Here is a 24,279-nt window from a genome sequence, read left to right on the forward strand (position 1 = left end):
AAAGTTCTCAAAACCTTTTTTGGGAAAAGGTTGCAATTTATGAATCGTTATTTAAATTGGGTAATGTGATAGACTAAAGTGTCTCTTCATACCACAAGGGCAACCAGTTTCCTGTTGTCTATTTGGTGGACAATGTCAAGGTTTTGTAGAAGACTATAAATATTGACTATTTTCCCAAGTAGTGGGGAAACACAGGTATAGAACCACTATAATTAATTTTGATACTTAATACAAACACTTAAAATCTCAAATTCTGATACAGCTCAGCAACTAAACCCTTTGTGGACCTCAGTATATCCTTAATAATAACTGTCTCCCACATTAACAAAAATTCCCTGCTTTTGTAACATTAAGGCCTCTTGCTGTGCACATCTCCCTTTTTCCTCAGCTGGGATGGTAGGCAGACATAAATCAAGCTAAAAACTGGGGAAGGATGGGAAAGAAGGTGAAATCTACCTTTAGCAGCTGACAGCTTTCATGTAACAGGAGAATAAGTTGCACAGCAACATTCATGCTTCATTTCTCAGATACTTTTGTGGCAGGCATAGGAAAGGAAAGACAAAAGCTAAAGCAAAATCATCTCAGATCAATGCACTGGACTGCTTCCAATCTTTCAGTCCTTTATTACACAAAGTAGGAGACAAAACTGATTCGCCTTCCAAGGAACTGTACTGCAGGCTGTAAAAATAAGAGCTGGGTTTTTCAGGTAGGAGTTAAAAAATCTGAATTCCTTTTTCCTGCACACAGTGTGCATTTAGTGTAGGATTTCAGTCCAAATAAAAGCTATTATGGCTTCAGGTTAGACAGCAAATCAAACATCAGGAAGAAATACAACAATAACCTTGCTGGACTCTCTTGAACATCATGTTCCCACTCTTGAATTTAAGCCACAAGCATCCCAGTGAGCAGAAGGAACAGCTAAGTGATATGAAGGAGATAAGAGCTGCATTTCCAAATGGAAAGAGCTTATAGTCTGGTGATGATATGAAGATGTTAAAAGAAAAACAAAACCAAACAAACTCCCCACAGTGTTTGAAGGTTATTGAACATGTACTACAGCAAGGAAAAATATATTATCAAGAAAGAGCTTCTGACAGGAAGGTAAATTAAACTAAGAGCATTATCCCAAATGTCTTATAGCAACTTGAATGGATTTTTGCATCTAACTGAACAAACCAACAAGGGAATGCTTTGAGATCTGCCTAATTCAGAAGCCTGACAAGCAAACCATGAAACTGGATATATAGCATGACCAAAGGAGGACCAATCAGGAGATAAAATACATAACTTTTAAATACCTTTTAAAATTTCTGAGGTCATTCTGCCTCCACTCACCCTCCAGTGTGTACAGGTATCAATACAGCTGTCCATAACAATAACATAAAGGGGAAAAAAATCTGCTGGGCACTCTGGCAGAGCTAAAGTTAAGCTGACAGTAAAACCAAAACATGCTGTTTGTTTTACTGCCAATATCTATTCAATTCACTTTTTTCCTTTATAACCAGGTAATAAATATATGGATCCCATTTGGGATGTACCCATCATCATTCAAAACTTACACTGTATTTGTAATAAAAAGTTCTTAATTTTTACCAATGTTCAGTACAGGGGTGGCCACTAGGAAGCACAGTTGAGAACAGAAGAGAGGAAGACTCTCACAGGCAGCAATAAAATATGAACTATACACAAGCAAGACTCAAAATTTATCATTATCCAGTGACAGGCAAATCTTAGTGGGAGATGCTGGAGATTTAGCACTTTGAAAATTCAGTTACACGCATACACATATGGGATCAACATCCATGTGAGAAGTTGATCAGACACTTTAAATGACTTATTTGCCCTTCACCTCATTACTTACAGCTCTAGAGTGTTAAGTCAGATGTGCACATTAAGATATAATCAATTAATCCAGTACTAAGGTTTTCCTTCTTTTCCCAAATTCAAATTCTATCACTGCCTACCAGCAAAATTTTACCAATCAGTACTTAAAGTCTGAGTGAATGTAAACAGTTTTCTTTTGGAGCCTGAAAGAAAAAATGTTCTACTGCAGATGGGACCCTAACTTAGATACAGATCTGCAAATCTTTGAAATCGTGTTTTTTTAAAGTTCTGTTTTTTTCCCAGGGAGGCTCCAGGTTGTTTGGATCCCTGGCTGACTTTGAGAATGAAGGAGGTAGTAAGGAAGAAAGAAGTGACTGTATCTTTAAAAAAGTTGCCATTTCTGCAGCAGTCTTCTCTTGTAGAAGACTTCTTTTGTAAAGGGTGAATGTATTTATAGCTATGACTATCCTGCAGAAGAAACGTTCTATCTGGATCAGGTATAAAAAATCTTAGAAAGAAATTGTTAGGAATACTGTATGTTTTCTTGAATTATTCCCAGAATCTATCCTATATAAGCCTGTGTAACACTGAATTAATTTAATATAATGAAAAAATGTTTTCTATAAATATGACATAAGGGTTGCATGAGGTGAGAATACATTTAGAGTGGCTGTAAGAACTACAGATATAGTTCTGCTGAGCTTTTTTACACTGAAATATCTCAGCACTAATATCTTACCTGTCTTTTTACATTTTTTACAATAAAGCCACATATGTTAACACTTTGCTTGTAGCATTACAATTTCCTGGATATCAGCAACGTTACCTTCATAATATGCTAACAGAAAAAGCATAATACAGAAAACAGTGTACAAGATCTTAGCTGTACATTAAAAGAGCATACAGAGATCCTAGGAAATGCAGAGAAATTGAGATTATAAAGCACAAGATGTTATGTGACAAAACTGGTGTTCAAAAATTATCAATATTATTGAGAGTGGAACATTACTTGTATCATATACTATCAGTTTTAAGACATCTGATCACCCAAAGGAGAATATAGCATAAAACAAATGAGATCTATTAAAAAAGGTCTATCTTAGTAACTAAAGAGGAGAGATTTCTAGATTTACCTGTATCAAGTTCTCAAATATTCAGCAGTATTTAGCTTCACAGTACTGAAAGACTGCACTAGTACAGCATTCCATTACTGCATTAGCAATTAGCTTGCATTTTATCAGCTATCCTTGGGAACAGTAGATTGAAGTATTACTGTGAGCTCAGCATTATGAAGGTATGTTTATGAGGCTTAATGCAGTGAAAAGCCAGACAGCAGCAGCATTTAGGAAGAACTGTAGCACAAGGAATACAGAAGCCAGTGACGATATGGTGTACAATTAATATTTATCATTAGAAACAGTCTCACAAAAAACAACAGTATTAATGACAACTCCCATTTGCAAAGCACTGATTTAAAAATATATACAGTACAACCCAAGTTATAGAATTGATTCAATTTATATATATATATATATTTAATATGACTGTTTAAATGCAAATGTACCTCTTGGATATTTACAATTTTCGGCTCCATGCAAAGCAATTAAATGATTTAGTCACTACATTTTAGAGGAAAAGCAAAAAGGACTAACAAATGTTAGTTGCAAAATATTTTCATCACACTTCCCCAGGATTTTAACATTCAGAAGGCAGAAGTTCTCTAGTCAATATTAGCACAATATTTGCCCTACTGCTGCAGATACAATAATTTAAGGAGTACATAACAATTATACAGGACCTTACCCTTTCTACCGGTGAGCCATAGCATGCAATGACGAAACATAGCAGTGGCAGATGGCATTGGTGTTAGGAAATGTGAATAAAAGGATAATAGCAGAGAAATGGTGACTGGCAGACAAGACACAGAAATGTAGATGAAATGAATGCAAGCTGGTAAATCTTGAAGCAAAGCTCCACCGTTAAGCCAAATGTTGCCTCTAGTCTCCTCGTAAGCGAGCATTAAGTTCTATTTGGATACAAATTGCAACCTTCAGACCAGTCTTGATTCTCTTCATACAGAAATGCATAATTGTATCTTGATAACGAAGATCAGAAATGTTTTGTAAGCGAAACCCATAATCAGAAGCACATTACTTCCTCCCCTTGAGTGATTTATTCTTTACATTATTAATCTCTAAATCCTGCCAGAGCTACAGTCTCTTTCTAGCACATATGTATCCACTGCAGATGCAAATCCCTGCCTAACCTGCAGCACCCCTGGATCCAGAATGTTCTCACTGTGCTCATTCATGCTGTTCTGTTGCCAAACATTTAAAATCATCCATCAAATGCAAGTGGAATCTATTATAAGAAAAAAAAAACACAATCTCTTCTTTCAGCTCACCCTGAAAATGGAAGGTTTTCTGATCAACAGTTATTGTGAAGGTGCTGTCGTCCTCATCGTCTATACCAATCACAGCTCCCTGTGAAACAAAGAACACAATCCTGATAAGGCAAGCAGTGACATCAGCAGCACACACTCTATCACTACACCACTGGAATTTAAAAAGCTTTGACAAATTAGAAGCCAACCGAAGACAGTAAAGAGCAGAAAGATTCTCTGTTTAGTCAGAGGATGCAGTCAGTTCTTTAAGATAATAAAATTTTAGTTGCAGAAAAAAAACAGTAAAGGGTCGTAAAGCTTATTTTCTGGATAATAATATGCATCTTTTACTTTTGTAATGGAGGTGGTTTTATGCTGCAGCAGCTCTCTACTACATTTCAACTTACATTTTAAAGAAGAGTGAGGAACAATATTTTATATATACTTTCCATGTATAAAAATAGTAATTCATAGATACTCTACAAAAAGAAGCTCTTGACCTGATTTTATCTGCCACTCTGTAATAAAAAATAAATCATTCTAGCAGAATGAATTTGGTCCATCATGTCATGTCACTGGTACACTGCATGATCTAATTTTCAGTCCCTAAGTAAATATTAACAGTAAGTAATCAGGATATATCAAAATCAACTAGCTCTGTCTTCTAATTCTTCATGAATTATTAGAAGGAAATGCAAATAAATTACAGAGTTAAAGGCCATCTGTGCTTAGCTATTTACAAATCTAACCACATCTTCATTCCCCCCCCCCCCAACATTTAATAAATAACAGTTTCACCCAAGAGAAGATAACACTGAAGAAAGAACCATTCCAGGCCTCTGACAATTCCAATAAATTATAAAATTTAATTCAAAAATCACCCGTGGGTTTACTCAGTTTCTCTTGTTCTCCAGGAGACAGAGCATCAGGATCTGTTGTATCCTTCCCCCTCCCACAAAACAGCCAGCCAGCACTGGAAGGTGCCCATATTGAAAGGGTAAATTCTGCCCTTAGTCTCAGAGTAAACAGTGAGTAACAGTACTACCAGCACCTGTCAGTCAATTCCAAGCAGTGCTTCATTTCACTCAGCCAGGTATCACACAGCAGCTGCAGAGCAGGGGTCAGGTATCACCAGGCTGGCCAAAATCTAAGGATTCTTTTGATCCAGACTTGGGGACAGAGGGATCTGAGTCAATCTTACCCACACACATTCCTCAGAGCCCCTACATGAGGACTGTGGCCAACAGGACCAGCTCATGCATGGCTGGGACTACCACAGGCCCCACAAGACAGAGTGGCAGGAACAGGTTCTATTTAAAAACAGCTCCAATCATATGTAATCCAAGGTTATATAGCAGGAAAGGATAGCTCCAAACTACTTTATTTCTTCCCTCCGCAGCCAAAAATGTACCAATTAACTTCTCCAAGAGTATCTTCCATACAGGCTTTTCATGGACAGCTCTGTGTTCACTATAAAAGAGGCCCCTAAAAAGTGTACTCAAGCCAGTATAATTCTGAATATTTTTAGTGCTAGGACGTAACAGCCACCAGATGACCAGCCATTACATTCAGAGACTATCTGGCAACCATGCAGTGTGCCAGTGACATGACATGATGGGTTAGATTCATTTTGATAGAATCACCTGGGTTTTATTAAACATAACAATACTAAAAAAAATGTCTGGCACTTTAAGTACATGTTTTGCTACGCAATAAATCTGAAGATCACTGCAAGTTGTATAATATAATTTTCCTCAACAGTTGTATCATAGAATTATAGAATGGTTGAGGTTGGAAAAGAGCTGTAAGATCATCAAGTCCAACCGTTAACCAGCAGCACCAGCAGCACCATGTTCACCTCTAAATTATATCAGCGAGTGCCACACCAACACATCTTTTGAACACTTCCAGAGATGGTGATTCCATTACTTCCCTGGGCAGCCTGTTCCAGTGGCTGACCACCCTTTCAATGAAGAAATTTTCCCTAATAGCCAATATAATCCTCCTCTTGAGGCCATTTCCTCTCATCCTGTCACTTGTTACCTGGCAGAAGAGACTGACCCTCACCTGGCCACAACATCCTTTCAGGGAAGGTCCCCCCTGAGCCTCCTTTTCTCCAGGCTAAAGATATCAAAAATCTGTGAGACACCAAGAACACGACCAAGATATTCTCCCCAGAGAATACAGGTAAAACTAATGTAAGGCTAAACATAGACTAGGACAGCCAAGTCCTGCCCCATCCTAAGTGTGGGAGAAAACTGAGGAGCAAGGAGAGCTCTCCACGGCCTGTGACCTCAGCACAAACCTGCATGAAGGGCACACACTGCAACTGCCACACTGAGGCAAAGGGTCTGAGCCAAAAGCACAGAAGATGCTTCTGCTGTTGTGCAGACAACAGGAACAAAAAAAACTAGAGTGTAAGTTTAAGTGTATATTCCAGAAAACTTTAGGACTTAAGCATAGTGCAGATGACACTCTATAAATGCATCTTTCTAAGTACACTATGACAGTCAACAGAATTTGAAGATGAAGCTTCAGGCCTATGATATGTGTTTCAAGAGCAAAAAGGTGAGGAACAAGCTTTTAAAAATCCACTCAAGAGAAAAGGAAGTATTTTAGCCAAATTGCTTAAATTACATGTTTGTTTATGTTCACACCTACAGTAACAACTCAACAATTACTCTAAACAGAAAACCTCTTTGACAGAATTTCAGACTGCAAAAACCCATCTGTTCAGCTATCAGTATCACTGTCATCTGCCAGAGAAGCTGCTGTACAAAAGCAGAAAAAAGAAAGATTCCTTCCTCCCTCACAAAAAAAAGTCCCAAACCCCACACATATTCAGAGAAAGGCTGGGGGAGTCAGTAAGTCTTCAGAAAACTCCAAAGAATAATTTGTGATAGAAGAGTGGCAGATGGGGGAAGATAAAGGGATTGTTTCATGCTAAATACATATAAAGATGGATCATGCAATATTGAACAGACTGTTCACTTTTAATATTTCCTAAACTGGCAGGCTGAGGCCAACCTCCACATTGACAGGCTCACAGCACTATTAAAGCAGACATGGTTTTTCAGACCAAATTTTTCTGCCCAAGGCAAAAAACATCCTCGTGAATCTTTGGAAATGTCATGTTCTAGACAATGGTTTGAGCTTACATTACTCTTAGAGACATACTAAATTAAAATACCAATAAATGGAACAAGGGAAAGTGCAAAAAAAAGTAATCTGAAATCCAATTGAATAGAGATTCTCTGAGTCTCAGAAGACTGCAGATACCCCTGTATTAAGGCCACAGAAAGACTAGAAAGGGGTAACAACAAAAGGAAGGAGTAACTGGAAGATGCAGAGTTCTGCTGCAATACTCATCACAGTGTTGGTCAGACAGAGAGCCCCTTCCCTAGACTTCTCTTACTTCAAGACTCAAAATGCTCCCATTCATACCCATTATCCTCCTGACTCCTTCCCCCTATTTACATCAGCTCTTCACAAGGCTGCTGCATTCTGGAGCCAGAGGTTCTATGAGAAATGGGAAAAATTATAGGAAAAGGACTTGTGCAAGAAATATTTTCAGTGTGTGCATGAGCACAAGGTAGAAACTGGGCACATGCAAAGACACTGCAGCATTCCCACCTCACTTCAGTGCTACCAATTCAAGCTACAACAGCAGCACTTAAGGTTAAATGTCCCAAGCTTAAGTGCCTCAAACAGGTAATGTGCAGCTTTCCCAGTCTGCATCACTTTACCTCTTTTCTCCAATCTGTATCCACCCCCAGCTGATATTTCAAAAACTCTGCCAGCAGTGCTGTCCCTTCCCTTTCCAGTCCCCCTGTGTTTCACTAAGCTCCAGCAGAGTCAACTGGCAGGCCTAAGGAGTGTCCAAACAGGCAGGATGGAGAACACAGTAAGAGAAGAAAGGCAAATCAGAAAGACACAAGGACTCCTGTACCACAGAACAATATGTATATACATATATAATACATATATACCTCCACACACAGAGGAATGAGAACTGCAAGCAAAAACTTTTTCATAATATGCTACCCATCTTACTCTGTCATAGAATGTTTTTTAATATATCATAAAATGTATAAGGTTTCTATACACTATATAAATTACAGAACATAATTAGCGCAGCACATCACTTGACCTCTTATGGTTTCTTTCTTTAAATACTGTCACTATTTCAGTATTTTGCAGAGTCAGGAACAGAGCCCAAACCTCAAAGTCTCCTTGCAGTTCTCTCCATTAGGACATATTATACACAGTAAGTCATTAAGTACTGAATAAAACAACACTTACCCTGAGTCTAACACACCCTCGGCGTGAGCCTCTCATCATTTTGTCTTTCGACTGAAACAGAAAAAAACCAGATCAGTGGGTTAACAAACACAGTAAGAAGAAAGTTATTCAAAGCAATGGAGAAAAGGATTTTTGCATAATGTTTTATTGACTGATTAAATGAGATGCAACTTCTGTTACAAAATAGGTTAGTTTTCACACATACCATGGTATGGAAAACTAATCCTTAAAATATAAGAACACAATATCCCTCTTCAAGAAGTATTCTAGATACCTTCATGAAATACTTATAAGATGCAGTCCATACCTATATAGAAAGTAAAAAGTAGTGAAGAAGAAAGGACTTGGGAAATACTAAAAATGAGCAGTATACTGATTTACATCTTCCTCTTTTCTCTCTTACTCTCAGAAAAGTGCCCACAAAAGAAAATCCAGCTGTGCAGGCAGAATTGTACAAATGGAATTATATCTCTGTCAGAAAGTTTCCCCGATTCATATCCCTTTTATGCAGATACAAATTCCATTTTTAGGCAAGTTTCTATGCCTACTTCCTAGCAGTACAGACCACTTTCATTACTACAGTTAGAAAAGTTACGTTTAAAGCCATTTAAGCAGTAAGAGCCCAGGTCAGAAAACAGGATTCCCATGTCCATAACCAGTGCTCAAACTTGTAGACTAACCTACCTTGCAGCTAAATTACTGAATCTCTTCCTTAATATCTGTTTGAAGCACTGATACCCCTCCCAACCTCCCAAAGAGGGAATTCTAAACAGCCAACTCACTTCTAGCTTGAAATTGTGATACTTAAACTTTCAGCTATTCCCACCACTGACTCAGGCAGACTTGTCAGTAACCATTGCTATTGGGCAACAGGGGCAAGCCCAAGCAGCACACACACAAACTATTTAAGCTAAAGAAGAAAAAGAAAACATTTAGGTCATCCTAAATATTCAGTTTTCTGATAAACTCAAAACATCTGCTGTTTTTTAACTACACACACACACACACACACACACAGAGTTTCCGTTTTTTAAACGATAAGTTACTTGACATTGTAGCCTCATCTAAAAGGTAGTCCTGTCTTATACAACCCCTTCTCTCTTACCATCCAGATATTCAAACTACATTCTTTCAAGTCAGGAAAACAACAGCTGCCACTGTCATGAACAGATTCTCTTGCTGTCATCTTCTGAAATATCCACTTCTTTCCAACAGTATATTAGCAATTCCATCAAGAGAATACACTGATTTTATTATCACCAGACCTATTTTCGCTGAAGCCATAAGACAATGAAATATTGTTGACATCAGTAGGAAAAAAAAAGACAGGACAAGAAGTATGAGTCTTAACAATAACAAATTATTCTTCATCCTCTACATATTTGAGATAGAGCTACAAGGAAAGCATGAAGCAGTCACAGCAAGTCCTATTCACTAAAGATAATGTAAAAATACACCACTCGGGGCTTCAAATAATGTTTTTGCTGATCCCCCATTCAATTCAGGCTCTAATTTATCAGAGCTGTCTTCTGAATGTTAGAAACCATCAGTATGAATCTACTTGTTTTCACATCAATATAGGTTAGCTGGTTAAAGTGAAATGGAAGTAAAGACCAGCAGTGCATCCATAATGTATTCTGCAGATACATAATTTATTTTTAGATTTCCTGAATAAAAACCTGTACATAGAGAAGGTCTTGGAGGGGTTTTTTAAACCTCAAATCCAAGAAAGGATCTAGTAACAAAGTTTCTCCAATAATTTCCCATCAGAAACTGTGTATATTCAGGGTATATCTCACTAGAGTTCACATTTACTTTTTATATTCACTGTCTTGAGAGTTCTCCTAAAATGGGAGGACACTTCAGAGAGCTTATCACTCCCTCTGGTGGTTTCTGAAAGAAATATTGGCATAATCCTAGCAGGAAAGAAAATATCTGGACTGAGGCTGCAACTTTGCAGCAGCCGCAAGAACCGGATCAGGTCTGGCTGCCCGGATCACACACACCAGGCAAAGCCCTCCCAGCTCCTTGTGCTGGGCACAGGCAGGAAAACCAAAGGCAGCAGAGGAGACATTCAGTTTGGTTTGGTTTAGACCCTCAACCAAGCAAGTGCAGGGAATTCCAGAGCTTGTCCTTGAGCAAGGGAAGGCAGAATCCCTACAGCCCTCATTTCCACCATGCAGGCTGACTATCAACCCAGTGCAAAAGATACAGTCAAAGCCCTCCTTTTTCTTGTACACATTTTAATGGAATGGAAATTAAGTTTCAACATGATCATGTTCTCAGTCTGCAAAAAGATTCACAAGATAAATCACAGGTCAGAGTGTGGGCCTATATACTTAAAATGTCACCATCTTCAGACAAAGATTTACATGTTTAATACCAATTATAATGAAGAGGTAAATCTAATTCATTTTACCTAATTGGAATAAAGCACCCATCATTGCAGTATCTGAATTCCCTGAGCACTAAAGCACAGAGCTGCCATCACACAAAATGCTGGATTCTCTCACTGGCAGACAGCAAACCTTGCACTGACTGCTGCAGCACAAGACTTTAAAACAGAACTCAGCTGACATTTTAGATTCGCTCCCCACCTCCAAAACTAGGATTTTATAAAAAATATAATTTAAACAAGTTTTGGCTTTCCCTTGTTACCCTTTGGTTGAAATTAGGTTATCCGATATGTCCTATATTTCATCAAGTATTCTTGGACAAATAAAGCCATCCCATAACTGTTTTGAGGAATGATTTCATTTTATTTAATAAAATTTCATACAGGAGAAGGACATCTCTGAATGGCTAATAAAAAGCGCCACATTTTACTTTCTTTTTATATTTAAAGTTTTAATATGCAGCTGTCTTTTTTCAGTGATCAGTTTTATAACCAGACAAAATTACATTTTCCAAAAACTTTCAATACACACTGTACTGATTTTGATGATAAAGGACTTGAACGAGCTATAATCAGACAGCAATATGAGATAAATTTCAGCTGAAGCTCAAATAAAAATTTGTACAAATGAACAAAGCTATACAGTATTACTGAAGGGGGAATGTAGGTATCTCCCAAAATAATATGACCTTTATTGCTTTCTCTTTTACATCCACACAGTGAAGTTGATCACATACAGAACTGATCTAGCATAAGGCAATTCAGGTAACCTACAACTTCTTAGAGAAATGAAAACAATGTCTGGGTCTACCTATAAAAACCAAACCAAAACAAAATTAGAATCCTAACTCCCAAAGGCCCCTAGCCTTCCTTCCTATTTGGAAATTCTACTATTTCTTTCATTTAAGTTTTAGCTGTTGCATGGGAAGTTTAAGGTTTCAGATAAAGCCCAGCTGCCCTCTGCCTCCAAAAGTCCTGAGGCACGAGCTCTGCCTGCGCAGAAGTGCACAGAACTTGAAGAGGTGCATCTGTGACTCACACAGTGCTGTCATGGAAATCGCTAACATAAGTACACGGATGAGCAAAACCACTTGGGACATTCATTTCCTGTTAGGGATGAAGAACCTGGAACAAGCTGTATTTATAAACAGAGATCTTTGCGGTTTAGCTACATCTAAAAGAGAAGCTTTAATTTGGATCACTTTCCATAATAGTCGTTTTTCTCATCTAATGCTAAGGCAACCCTCATGTTTCAAGCTGAAATAAAGCTCAACAATTTAAAGACTTTACAGGCTGCTCCCAGCCCACCGTTCCTTCAGCTCCCCTGCAAGGCACACGCCAGTCTCTGAGGAGGAGCTCCCTGAGCCCAGGGACAGCATCTCACAGCCATGTTGTTTCTGCAGCTAAAGCCGGGACTTTGGTGGATGCAGACATAAAGCAGGAACCCAAACACTGCAGGGATAACTGAGGGTGCCATTTGGGCTCATTCAACCCCAACAGATGAACAGATGCCATGTATCTATGAAATCGGGAAGGCAACAATTTATGGGTCCTGGCACAGAAGAGCAGAAACTGCTTAGAGAATTCTATAACTAATACATGTGAAGCCTTAGTTGAATAAAGGTGTAAGAGATACAGCACAATCATAGGACCCTCCCTTCAGCCTCTCCCCCAAAAAGCACAGCTACAGACTAAACAGCCTATAGCAACAACAGGACCAGGTGTTAATCACCAGGCTGACCTTTTCAAGTTTCTAAATATTATAATTGCTATTAAGAGATCATTCTGTATAATTCTTAGTTATTTTAAATGAAGCTTATTCATTAAATTGTCTCTCTCACATGACAACTAGTCTCAGCTCATTAGTCTCAGCTCCATTCACAACCTGCATCAAGAACTTTAAAATAGCAGAAACCTCAAATTAAGTTGTAATCTAACAACAACAAAGACTGATCCTCTGCATTGCTAGTGGTTTTATTCTGCATACCTAATTAAGAAAACATAAAAATATGCAATAGATGAGATTTTGCAGGTAAGTGAACAGATTTATTACTGATCCACTGTTAGCACATGATCTATACTCAGAATTCTGATTTGCCCACTGTGCCCATGAACTCCCCAGATCCTACACAAGCACCCAACTACATCAAATTAATAGAGCCAACAACAGGCTGGCTTTGAGGGGACAGATGACACGTGGTTTGGAGTGCCAGTAGTACAACATTAACCCATCAAATACTTTTGAACAAAATAGGCAAAATATGTTTACAGTGTGGATGGGAAATGCTAGGGGTTGCACTCAATTTAGTTTTGCATAATAGCCATCAATGTTTTTTATCCTGTGCCCATAAATTCAGAATTATTTTTATTATTCCTAGTTTGCATATAGTTTTGTCTGTTTTTAATAGATTCACTGAGCTGTTTGCAGGGCATGTTGCAAATCAAGTTATTACAGGAAAAAAGTGTCACTTGATCTGAGAATGGAAAACAGAGACCTCAGAAGGAATGTGTGTGCAAAAGCAGATGTATTTTTTTCCTGTTTTCTTAGGATTTTTGCACGTAGCTGTTGATTGAGAAACTGTATTTAGAAAAAGCATTCAACTGTAAGTCTCTACCATAGGGGCACTGAGCCATGACTCCAGCTTCAGAGGCATCATATGAAATCAAGTCAACAAGGTTTGTTTTAAGTTCACCACCAAAGATTCATAAAACTTCTCCAAAATTTGAGTCCCTCTCCTCAATATCTGAGTTGTACAATGCACAAGCAGTTCTTCAATATAGTACAAGTACAGTACAATCAGTATTAAAGTTGCTAACTAGTAATAATCTTTAAAAAGCATGCGGGGGAAAAATATTTTTATACTACCAGAACCACTCTTCCTAACGAGTGTTTTCACACAGTTTTTGCTCCTGAAAGCATTCACCCAGCATATGTTTTAAACGTAGTTTGATGGGATGATTAACAAAAGACCAGCACTTAAATAGATTCTTTAGGCATCTATTGGTGCAAGAACCATTAAGATGATGGGAGGCTCCCCAGTTTGGTTTCAAGAATACACACTATGGAGCTGTCATGCATGACAATTTTTTCTGGCAACCCTCATTCACTATGCAAGGCAGCTGTTTAAGCCTAAAACATTTTGATCAGTTCTCCTTTCAATACCACCATATGTCAAATATCCACAAAGTTTTAAAATACTTTAAGGAACTGACCTTCCACTGTACTGGCCCTGGGTTTAGCACTGTTTGCACAGCTATGCCAGTTCTGCTTTCAATTTATTATACAATTTAAATATTTATTTAAAGAGTACACTTAAACTAAGAATTTAAATCAGATTTTCAACGTTGAGTGGTTTTCTGGATTATTTCTGCAGGATTCCCAAGGGTTATCAAGGCTGTAGCTGATGTGTATTTAAGACAGCACTTCGGCCAGAAAACACAAACAAAAAGCAAATTGCATTCAACTCCCTCTTCCTCCCTGGCCATTTCTTTGTCTTCATGCTCTCTTCCAGCATGTCATCACACGTTTTCACACTGACATGCACAAAACAAACGACAGAACAAATTCAGCTGAAAAAAATAAATCAGTACAAAGCTATTTTTCAGCTGGAAGCCAGTTCATGGAACAACTTTACAGCTCCTGTGCCAGCAGAAGGCAGGAATGAGCCACTTCGAGACTCGTCTGTTAAGTACTGTCAGTGCAGCCAACTATACACTGAAAATCCATAATGCTTCAGGAGACTTTTATTTGCTACCCCTTCAAGAGAAAACACTGGTGAATTCACAAATCAGAGACTACTGAGGGGAAAAAAAAATAATTCGTCAAGCCATTGGCCCAACTGATCCAAAATGGCACAACATCATTTGTTTCATATTTTGCTCTTAAAAAAGGTGACCATTTAGTGATACCACACAATCATTTATTTGAGCAAAAACATGTAAAGAAAGCATTTGGATGAGTCCAGATTATACTCTCTGAAATATAGAATTCATAAATACCTTCACACAAATGTAATTTTAAGCAAATTTGAGGATGAACATTTCTATTTTGAAAGAGCAAAAACCAGCTGAATTACAGAAGAAGTGGGAAAAAAGCAAACAATTTGGCATTGTGAAAGTCCTTTGTGAAACAGCTTATAAATGCATGTGAGAAACATTTGCTACTAGTACTACTAGTGTTTACTGCAATACAAGTAAGTAGAGAAGAAGGAATATACGAATGAAAACTGAAATAAGTGTGAACATTAACTTCTCTTTTTTCTTTTCCGAGTTAGACTTGATGTAAAATCTTTTGCCTTGCTCCTTTAAAGTTCTAATCACATTAGAAATGGATATTTAATTGAATTCACTTGCTTTTGCTGTATGTACTCAAAACATACTTAGGTTGCCCTTTATTCATTTTGCCAAAAGACAAAGTATAACCTTTTTTTTTTCCCCAGAGAAGTGCAATACGACTGCACACTAATTCTGTTTGAATGTTTATTTCACATTAAGGGCATTTTTCTGCAGCCTATTTTAAGTAACTACCAAAAACGACTAAATACAACAGTGCAAGAACAGGCCTATGAAGAAACATATTTGTGGATCAGGCTCTGGTGGAAAGTTCAGCAGCGTCAGGAGTTATTACCCTGCATTTTTCCATAGCTCCCCTGCCAAAGGTTAACAAGCTGTTGGATCTGCTGGAGAAACTGTTCCCTGCATGCACAGCTTTTTGGATTAAAATGGGCTGAGGAGCCTGGAGAGGGGATGAGCAGGTACCAGCTGATCGGACACCTGTAATCCGTCCTATCAGCAAAACTGGGTCCAGATTGCATCGTGCAGCCAGGGTGAAACCATCCCAGCCCACCCCACCCATGCCTTACAGCCATGGGAAGGGACGGACTGAGGCTCAAACATTGCCCAGTCACACTCACACAAGCAGAGCAAAGCAATTCTATTGCTTCAGACTGAAACTGGCTCAGAGGGAACACAGCACATGGCCCTGCGTACCTGACCGGCCTTTAATTCAAAACACAGTGCTGCATATATGGACTCACAATAGGCTCTCTCCCCATATAAAAAAGCCCCCAAACGTGCTAACATTCCAAATTTATGTTCTTTATGAGCCGTATAAACTACCATTCAGGAGTTATTACTCTAAAACTAAAGGTGAGGCTGAAGGAAATAGTATCCTTCCACCTTCTCAGTGATAATATTAGTTCTTGTGAGGCATGTGATCAACTAGGACTAAATCTGAATTCTCTTTCAACCCCTGCTCCAGCTGATCCTGCAGCCCTGGGAGCAGTCATGCCAGCACACATTAAGAGATGCAAAACCAGATCTTTTGGCAGGCAGTTTTCAGCACCACACACACCCTTAGGTACAAGAATGACTTCAGATGTCTAGAGAACGGCATGACAAGTACTCCACAGACATATGTGCAGAAAAGACAGCACATGGATGAGGAAAGCAATCTAAAGGAAATGTCAACTGCAGCCACTTCTTAGTGGTAAAGGCACATAAAGCAGAGAACATGATTTTATTCCTTGAATCTAAATTGAATTTTTTACAACAGGTAGTTAAAAAAAGGAACTAGAAATTCTTATACTAACAGAGAACATAACAAATTATGCAAAATAAAAGTGTAATGCATATATAGGGATAGCTAATTATAGAAAATAATGAATTAGAAGAATTTTTATTAAACAACTGAAGACCCTGTAATGAAAGTCTGTGCAATAACCAGGATTACAATTGCACACACTAGTCATCAGCAAATGCTTCTATTTCTGTAGCTGAGCATTAAATGACTTTGCACCTTGGACTACAACTTAGACCACACTCACCAATTCATCTCTGTCACAGAGCTGACATTTGAGCAGCCATTAAACAGCAACTAAAAAAGCACTTTCATTTCTCCATCCACGTTCCAGGTCACGGATTTCAAACGTACATGAACAAAATTGTTTGGGAGTCAGCAACTGTTTTATGCCAAGAGCCTCATAAACTCCTGGATCTGGGGAGACCAGCTCTCTCCTAGAAATGCAGATTTAGGGACTAAAGTTTTATGTGCTTCTGTATGAACATACCTTCACAGACAGCAGGATACCTCAAGGTATTTGCTGTAAATCTATTACAGCTTACTACAGGTTTAATTTGTACGTGTTTTATTCAGGCTGACACACTAATTACTCCATGAGAAGAAAACTTTGGTGCACGAATGGGGCTCACTCAGTTAGCCTTCTCAGTTCAGGGCACATCCCCGATAAAACGAATTTGTACCATTACAATATCTGTAAGTTATGTAAAAACGTGAATTAAGCAGCTGAAGAAGCCGTCAAGGCTGGATCTGTCAGGAGTTATTAAAAAAAAAAAAAAGGAAAAAAAGTGAAGGAAAATATCGCCGTTTCTTAATACAGAGCACTTAAAAGTTCGTGTTTGGAAGTGCCAAGTCCTGAACGGAAATCAGGAAAGCCGATCCGGCTCCGGGAAGCACCTGCGAGCCCGCGGCCCCCAGGCACGAGCCCCCGGGGACGGGCGTTGCTGTTTGCGGGAAGGCGGCCCCGCCCTGGGCCCCCCGGCTGGGCTGAGCCCCCAGACAGGGGCGAGGGCGAGCTCCCGCCGGACAGGGCGGCGGAGCATGCGGGACCCAGCAGCCCGCGGCGAGCACCGCGCACGGCTCCGGGCCGGCCGGGGCTGAGCGGTCCCGCCCGGGCCGGCGGTGGGAGCGCGGCCGCCCGGAGCCGCCGGCACTGCCCGGGCGATCCGCGGCCGCTCCCGCCGCCAACCAATAACAGCCGCCCGCCCGCCCCGCCGCTCCATCCCCGCAGCGCCGCCCCATTGGCTGCGCCCGGCCGCCTCCTCCTCTCCCATTGGCCGCTCCGCCGCCCTCCTCCTTCCTCATTGGCCGCCCAGGGCGCCCGCACGCCCCGAAGTCCCCTCCCCGCCCCCCACCCTGCCGCCCCAGCGCGTCTCTCCCCGGCGCCTCCCGCCCGGCCCGCCCGCCGCCCCTCACCGTGTAGTAGGAGAAGCAGCCCGGCGTTGTAGTCCAGCACGAACCAGCGGTACTGCCAGCCCTTCATCACGTTGGTCATGTTGCCTCAGCGGGCCCTCCATGATAGACCGCCATCTTAGGGCACCGGACCGGCCCCGCCGCGCGCTCGTGAGGGGAAGCGGGGGAGCGGCTCGGCAGCCGCCGGGCCGGGAAGGGGCGGGGCACGCACCGAGGGGGCGGGGCCTCGGACCACACTGCCCGGGGGGCGGGGCTTGCGCGCCAGCGGGGCGGGGCCAGGGCGGGCGTGAGGGGAGGGCGGGAGTCAGGAGGCTGTGGTGTGAGGAGATCTGCTTTGGGGATTGGGATTTAGGGGTGCTACCTGAGGGATCCCACCCCCGAGGGAGCGCGGCTTCCCCTCGCGGCCCGGGAGAGGGCTGTGAGGCGGTGAGGGCGCGGCGCTGCGGATGTGTGAGGGCGGGAGGGCGTCACCCTGTCCCCTAAAATACTTGGAACCTCGTCGTTCCTTCTCTAAAGCACTTGGCACCATTTGGAACCTTTTAGCTCCTCTCGCTGTTGTGCTTGTCCCTCTGCCTCTCGGTTGTTTCCTGACCAAAGTGCCATAAGTGTTAAGGCAAAGTGGGCTTAACAGTGGGGTCTGAGGATCTTCCTTTGAAGGGGCTGCATGGCCAGAGTGTACGAAAAACATCCAGCTCTTGAGGTAGCCTTTGGAGGGTAAGGCTTGAACGTGATACAGCTTTCCTGTGGACTCATCCAAGAATGTGGAATGAATTCCCCAGGAGCTACAGACAATTGCAAATCTGTTGTTCAGTGCGAGGCATGGCTTTGGCAATGGTCTCTTCTGACTTGAGTAAAGAACTTGAGTTGTGCTTTAACATAAAAACTTCAAAGGACCTACAGCGATACTCATGTTCCTTCCTGGGGATCAACAATGAAGCAGCAGAAATAGTGCTTTTACCATGAGGTTTGTGTCATGCAGTCTTTAGAGACATGTCCATGAAATAACTTTTTTTCCTTCCCCACATATAGCCCTTTTTTATTATTTTAATATCAAAATGCCTTTATAGTATGGCTGAAGGAGCTTTAGTGTCTCACAACACTGCAACCTTATACTAAGTTAAACTAAATTTAACAGAAAATCACCCCTTTTGTGAAAAAGAATCACTCAAAGGCAGTGTGTTTGATTTGCAAAAATAAGAAATATTTAGATTATCTATCTATGTATATATATATATAATTGTCTCCCCGTTTTACAGGTCACATTGCTACTATCTTGTACCGATTGGAATTAAGAGCATTGACTTTATGATGCCCCTGGGAGTCACCTGGTGGTGTGTTTAGGCACAAGGTTGCCAGTTTAAGGTACCTAATACACAGTCTGGTATCGAAACCCATCTTGTTAATTTAGATAACATTCTTTTTCAATCTGCATACGACCTTAGTAGTCTGTTTTGTTCTTTAGTTTTTACTGACTAAACAAAGCCTGGCTGCCTAGAGATTATACCCAGGCAAGCAAAACAAAAAACATCAGATGGTGCCAGAACATTACTAGTGCTGCCAGTTAAAGCTGTAGCTGGAATGGAGCTTTATTATCTCAGATCACTACTTTGGCTGTTTTATACCACAGGAGTTGAAACAATGCAAAGAGCTCGTGCAAAAAAACCCCTTGGCTTAACTGTGTAGGCAGAGCATCTGCAATGAGAAATTCTCCACAGATGAGCTTTCTATTTATCTTGGTTTGCCAGAGGATGAATTTGCTGAGCTTGGGCTGAATATCTTACTAGTTCTTTGTTCTCTTTGGCTTTTTTTTTGAGGGCAGATGTGCCAAAGATTTGTCTCCACTAGCAAAAACATGTATTTGAGTTAGCTCAATTTAGCCAAACCTTAAAAACCCTAAAGTAGATGGAAAAGTTGTGTTAACAGGTGTTACAGGGGAATTCAACTCAAGATTTCTTTTAGTAATGTAATGTGGATATTCTCTTTAGGTAATTTGGCAGAGATCAGAGAATCATTGTTTTTCAAAAACACCCAACACAAATTAAAATAAATACATAAGAAATTACCTATGGGCATCCAGGGTACAATATCATACAGGTTTATGTACTTTCATGGCATGCCAGGATGCTCTGTCTTCTGTGTCTATCAGATTACACCCCTATGTATTGAACATGGATCATGAGGGCATTATTGAGGGATTAGGCTTAATTAGTTAGATCCTTCTGATAATGATTCTAGGGGCCCATTCGAATTCTTTTGAAAGATAAGTGCAACCATTTTAGTTCATTTAAACAAATCAAACTGAAGTCAGCCACAAACTGTGGTATAATCTCTCTTTATATGCTTTGTATTTTAAATCATCAGCAACAATGATTTTCAATTAAAAAATGACTTCAAATAGGAGTGAGTGAGTAACTTCCTTAGTAGAAGAATTTATTTTGCTTTAGCATGTTCCATCAGAATCCGATCTGGAACAGTAACAAAGAGCTGTTATTTTCTGTAACTATAGGCAGTTTTATTGTGATGTTCTCCATATTTGACACAAATCAGAGCAGTATGTCTCCCTCTGTAACATTTAGTACTTACTGTCATCTGAGAGAATAACGTACTACTGAGATCAACAGAACAGAGGAGAAGGCAGCAGCTGTTACCTTGTTTCACAGACTGCTCCATCAGCTGAAAATCTTGTCCAGCACCATCCTCTTGCCACACAGAGGCCTCAATTAAATTATCCTTCCATGGTATCCCAGCCATAGACAGATTTCCTGACCAGCCATAGTGTTTAGCCCATGAAGTGGCTTCTGGAATACTCAGACTGTCCCAGCAGAAGTGTAGGGGGAAACCTGAGATATGCCCAGTCCTTCCTGTGTTTTCCAGGACATCCCAACTTGCACCCTACTTTTAAAAACTTCTATGACCTTTTCCTTTGTCAAATAAATTACAGTTATGGCCATTACAGTGTAAATCTGTATGGTTTCTAGGCAAAAGGAAGGTACTGCAGATTGAAGCAAATACCAGTGAAGGACCAGGGTGGAGGGAACGGGGAAGCAGGAGCGTACTGGATGTCTGATTCTTTAAGAGGGAAATGCTTTTGTGCTGTAAATTTTCCTGACATTATTGCTGAACTAACTTTCAAGAACGTCTGTGATGAAGCTGTGGCTTGTGGGTTTCCTTAAGGGTGTCTGGGAGTGTGACTGGCAGCAGTGAAAGTGGCTTTAGGTTCTCCCAGCAGCTGCAGTTGCTTGGGGTTTTGAGGAACATAAGGAAGCCATTTGAGCAGAGAACAAGTAACATTTTGTTTCATTTTCTTTTCCCACTTCAGAAATGTGCTGGTAGTTTAATTTTGTATTGCTTGTCCTATCGGGTCACTGTGTGTCAACTACTGACAACACAATCATCATAATTAAGAAATTATGTTTTAGCCTGATAGTGAATGCTTCTTTTTCTGCTTGTTGGTAACTAATGTCTTTTATTTGTTCATTCAAGTAAAAATTTCTTCCATTTTATTTTTTTTATGGGTAACAAAGGCACTAAACAAGTACAATCAAGTAGAAGATGGAGCATTCTGTGTCATCTTCAGTCTCCTGCTGTTGTCTTTCAAAGGTATTTTCTAGTCCCTCTATGCACATCCCAACTACAATAAGAATAAGAACTATGTCAGAGCCTAAACATTTTTTATTTTATTTCTTCAGAATTATGTTTGATTTAGGGTGTTATGGAGAGGAAGATAGATGGGAGAGAATCACCTTCGCCCTACAAGCAGTCATTCTTCAAAGAGGATAATTAAATCAAGTATGACAGTAAGTGCCATCGTAAGTACATTTTCTGAATAGATTTATTACACTGTCATGGGTTTTAATACAAATGTTTATTAAAAAAATCAGCCAGACAGTGGGAGGAAGACAGTGGTTGCTTTCTGAAGCAAACAGATAATTCTCTTGCACCTTTCTTGCCAATACCTGTATGATTCTACGAAATAAAAGCCATTAGAAATAAATTTTCCCAAATCTTTCCATTTTCATCATATTCCTAGCTGGTCTTAATGAATTGTCATAAATTCCTTTAGGTCAGGGATGAGGTACCTCACTGAGGGGTAAGCAGACCTTTCTGAGTTTTCTAAATGACTCCATATTAGCGTACACTGGGAAAAATCAAATTGCCACAGGTTGTATGGAATTAAAGCCATCAGGTCTCAGAAGCCTTGTTCTGTTTCTGCTTATTGCTATGTTTGGTATAAGTTCACAGGAGAAGGGACTTTTCTTTTTGAACTGTTTAAAGATTATTAGCTTGCAGATTCTCATCCTTTCATGGCACATTTAGAGCTGCACTGGAAAGTGTTAGCATATTGGAACCATTTCCCCAAAACCCGTGGAATATGCTCAGCCAAAATGAGACACCATTTAAGAAAGGCCTGCATTTAAAATAGATAGGGATGATTCTGAAACTAAGATTTGGTTTGCCTGAAGTTGTTTAATCCCCTCTGGTGCTGTGTGTCAGGGGGATGATGCAGCAAAGAGGCAGCTGACTCACCTCGCTGGCACCGATACTTGACAGGACTGGGAGGGGTTTGTCAGATGTTGCAGCTCGTGTTAAAAAACAGGGCGTGAAGGTACTCGGCTAAGCCATTCCAGTGACTCACTTAATGACCAAATCCTGTTACAAGGTCTACAGGGAAGCACATTTTAAGGACACTAGAAAGCCGAGTAGCTCTGCAACAATAACAAAACTTGAATTTTGGCGTGTTCTCATGAGAGTAAATTGAAGTTTTGGAGGACAGTTTGACATAGCAACATTATCTGGGAGTCGCAGGAGGTGTAACCTGACATTTTGGGACACAATATTTCTCTAAGTACATTTCTGAACTTCCTGAGGGGCTTTGCCATTAAGAAATGTGGATATCTTCTGCACTCACTTTAAACAGAGGGCAGAGAATTCCTCCCACATGTTCCAGTCACACTTGAGATCTTTCAGTGTTCAGAGGTGTAGGCATTAACAGCAATATAAATTTAACATGGAAAGGAGCTTCTAAAAAATGCTGTAACTTCGACATAGTATAGATCTAGTCCAAAATAATTTTAAAAATTACCCAGGCTTTATACTGAAGAAACGGTTATACAAGCTGTTTTCCAACTGAGCTCTGGTAATCTGGATATCAATCTAGCAACTAGAAAAATGCTGGAATGAGTTCTGCAGGGTGAACAATTCACTGCAATCTTTGTGTAGTCTTATTATAAAACTTATAACATCATAATTTCCTCCTGAGATCTACAGGCCTTGGACACATTTAAGATTCAGCTGGACAGGGTGCTGTGCCACCTTGTCTAGAGTGTGCTTTTGCCAAGAAAGATTGGATCAGATGATCCTTGAGCTCTGTTCCATCCTGGTATATTGTATGAGTCTATGATTCTTTGCTGAGTACAGGAGTTGAGGATTCACAGCATGCTGAATCCCATTTTATCCTCCTAATGCACTGCTGAGATGGGTAATTCTCATCATTTCATTTAAGCATCTTACCATCCTCTGGGCAGGATTCATTTAAAATTTAATGCAGAAGTCCCTGCTATTTTCTCAACCGCAAATAAGTGATTTCTACTTTAGCCTCCACAGGGACTTTGAAAAGATATGGAGGAATGCTGCTCAACTGGAATGTTCCCTCCACTGCAGCTGCGGTATGCAGCCCACTGGTACAAAAAGAAAATAAGGATAATCTCTTTTCCCAAAGCTTTCGCTTTTTTCATGGTGTTTGGCTTATTAATGTGTTTCAAATAAGGTTACTGGCTCTTTGTAGTCAGTTCTGCGAGAATGCAATACATACATCATCATCATCTCACAAAAATTAGACTTTTACAGTTGAGTTTGATGTGTAGCAAATTCAGCAAGGGAAAGGGTAAGAACTCAGTTAATATTTTAGAGTATTGTCCCTAATCATAAGGATTATATCCTGTGTTTATTTTTCTTTATACATGATATTTATTTGTTATTCATAGATACAGCAATATCAAGGGTAGTATTTAAAGCTAGTGTATATACATATGCAATAGGTCCCAAAAATATATGCATACAATTAGGCTGTTATGAACAGTATCCATGCTCTCTGGTACAAAGTCATATTAAAATTTGGAGGAAAAAATATCTTTTTCCCTCTCTGTCTCTTTTTTTTTTTTTTTTTTTTTTTTTTGGGAGGGGGGGCGTCTTTTTTCGTCCGGGTAAGTAATAGAAGTCTGACCATGCTAATTTTTAGGATACTGGGTGGGAAATCTAAGGAGATGAAAGGAAGGATAGAAGTTAAGTCAAGGAGACATAGAGCTGAGCAATCCATCATAAAACACAAGTAATATAAAATGTGTGCCTCTAGTGCTCGTTTTATTTTCATAGCTGAAACTGTGA

The 24,279-nt window shown here is 40.0% G+C and overlaps 2 protein-coding genes across 3 annotated transcripts in view; one reads left to right on the plus strand and one right to left on the minus strand.

Moving 5' to 3' along the window:
- Positions 1-18,040, minus strand: part of OSBPL9 (oxysterol binding protein like 9) — a 60,072-nt gene extending 42,032 nt beyond the window's left edge. The window contains 4 exon segments of the mRNA XM_018072097.2: positions 4,229-4,307; positions 8,510-8,560; positions 17,899-17,910; positions 17,912-18,040. Coding sequence (XP_017927586.2) covers positions 4,229-4,307; positions 8,510-8,560; positions 17,899-17,910; positions 17,912-17,977 — 208 coding nt within the window. The 5' untranslated portion in view covers positions 17,978-18,040.
- Positions 18,041-19,206: 1,166 nt separating this feature from the next.
- The window catches only part of EPS15 (epidermal growth factor receptor pathway substrate 15), a 67,106-nt gene continuing 62,033 nt past the window's right edge, over positions 19,207-24,279 (plus strand). The window contains exons 1-3 of one of the 2 annotated variants that reach the window (XM_018072092.1): positions 19,207-19,257; positions 21,420-21,495; positions 21,585-21,692. In XM_018072092.1, the coding sequence (XP_017927581.1) occupies positions 21,624-21,692 (69 nt within the window). In that variant the 5' untranslated portion in view covers positions 19,207-19,257; positions 21,420-21,495; positions 21,585-21,623. The remainder of the gene's footprint in view (positions 19,258-21,419; positions 21,496-21,584; positions 21,693-24,279) is intronic. The other variant, XM_018072091.2, reaches the window with a different exon arrangement.

The sequence above is a fragment of the Manacus vitellinus genome, unplaced genomic scaffold, assembly GCF_001715985.3.
Source record: "Manacus vitellinus isolate BGI_N305 unplaced genomic scaffold, ASM171598v3 scaffold_21_pilon, whole genome shotgun sequence".
NCBI classification, from domain to species: domain Eukaryota; kingdom Metazoa; phylum Chordata; class Aves; order Passeriformes; family Pipridae; genus Manacus; species Manacus vitellinus.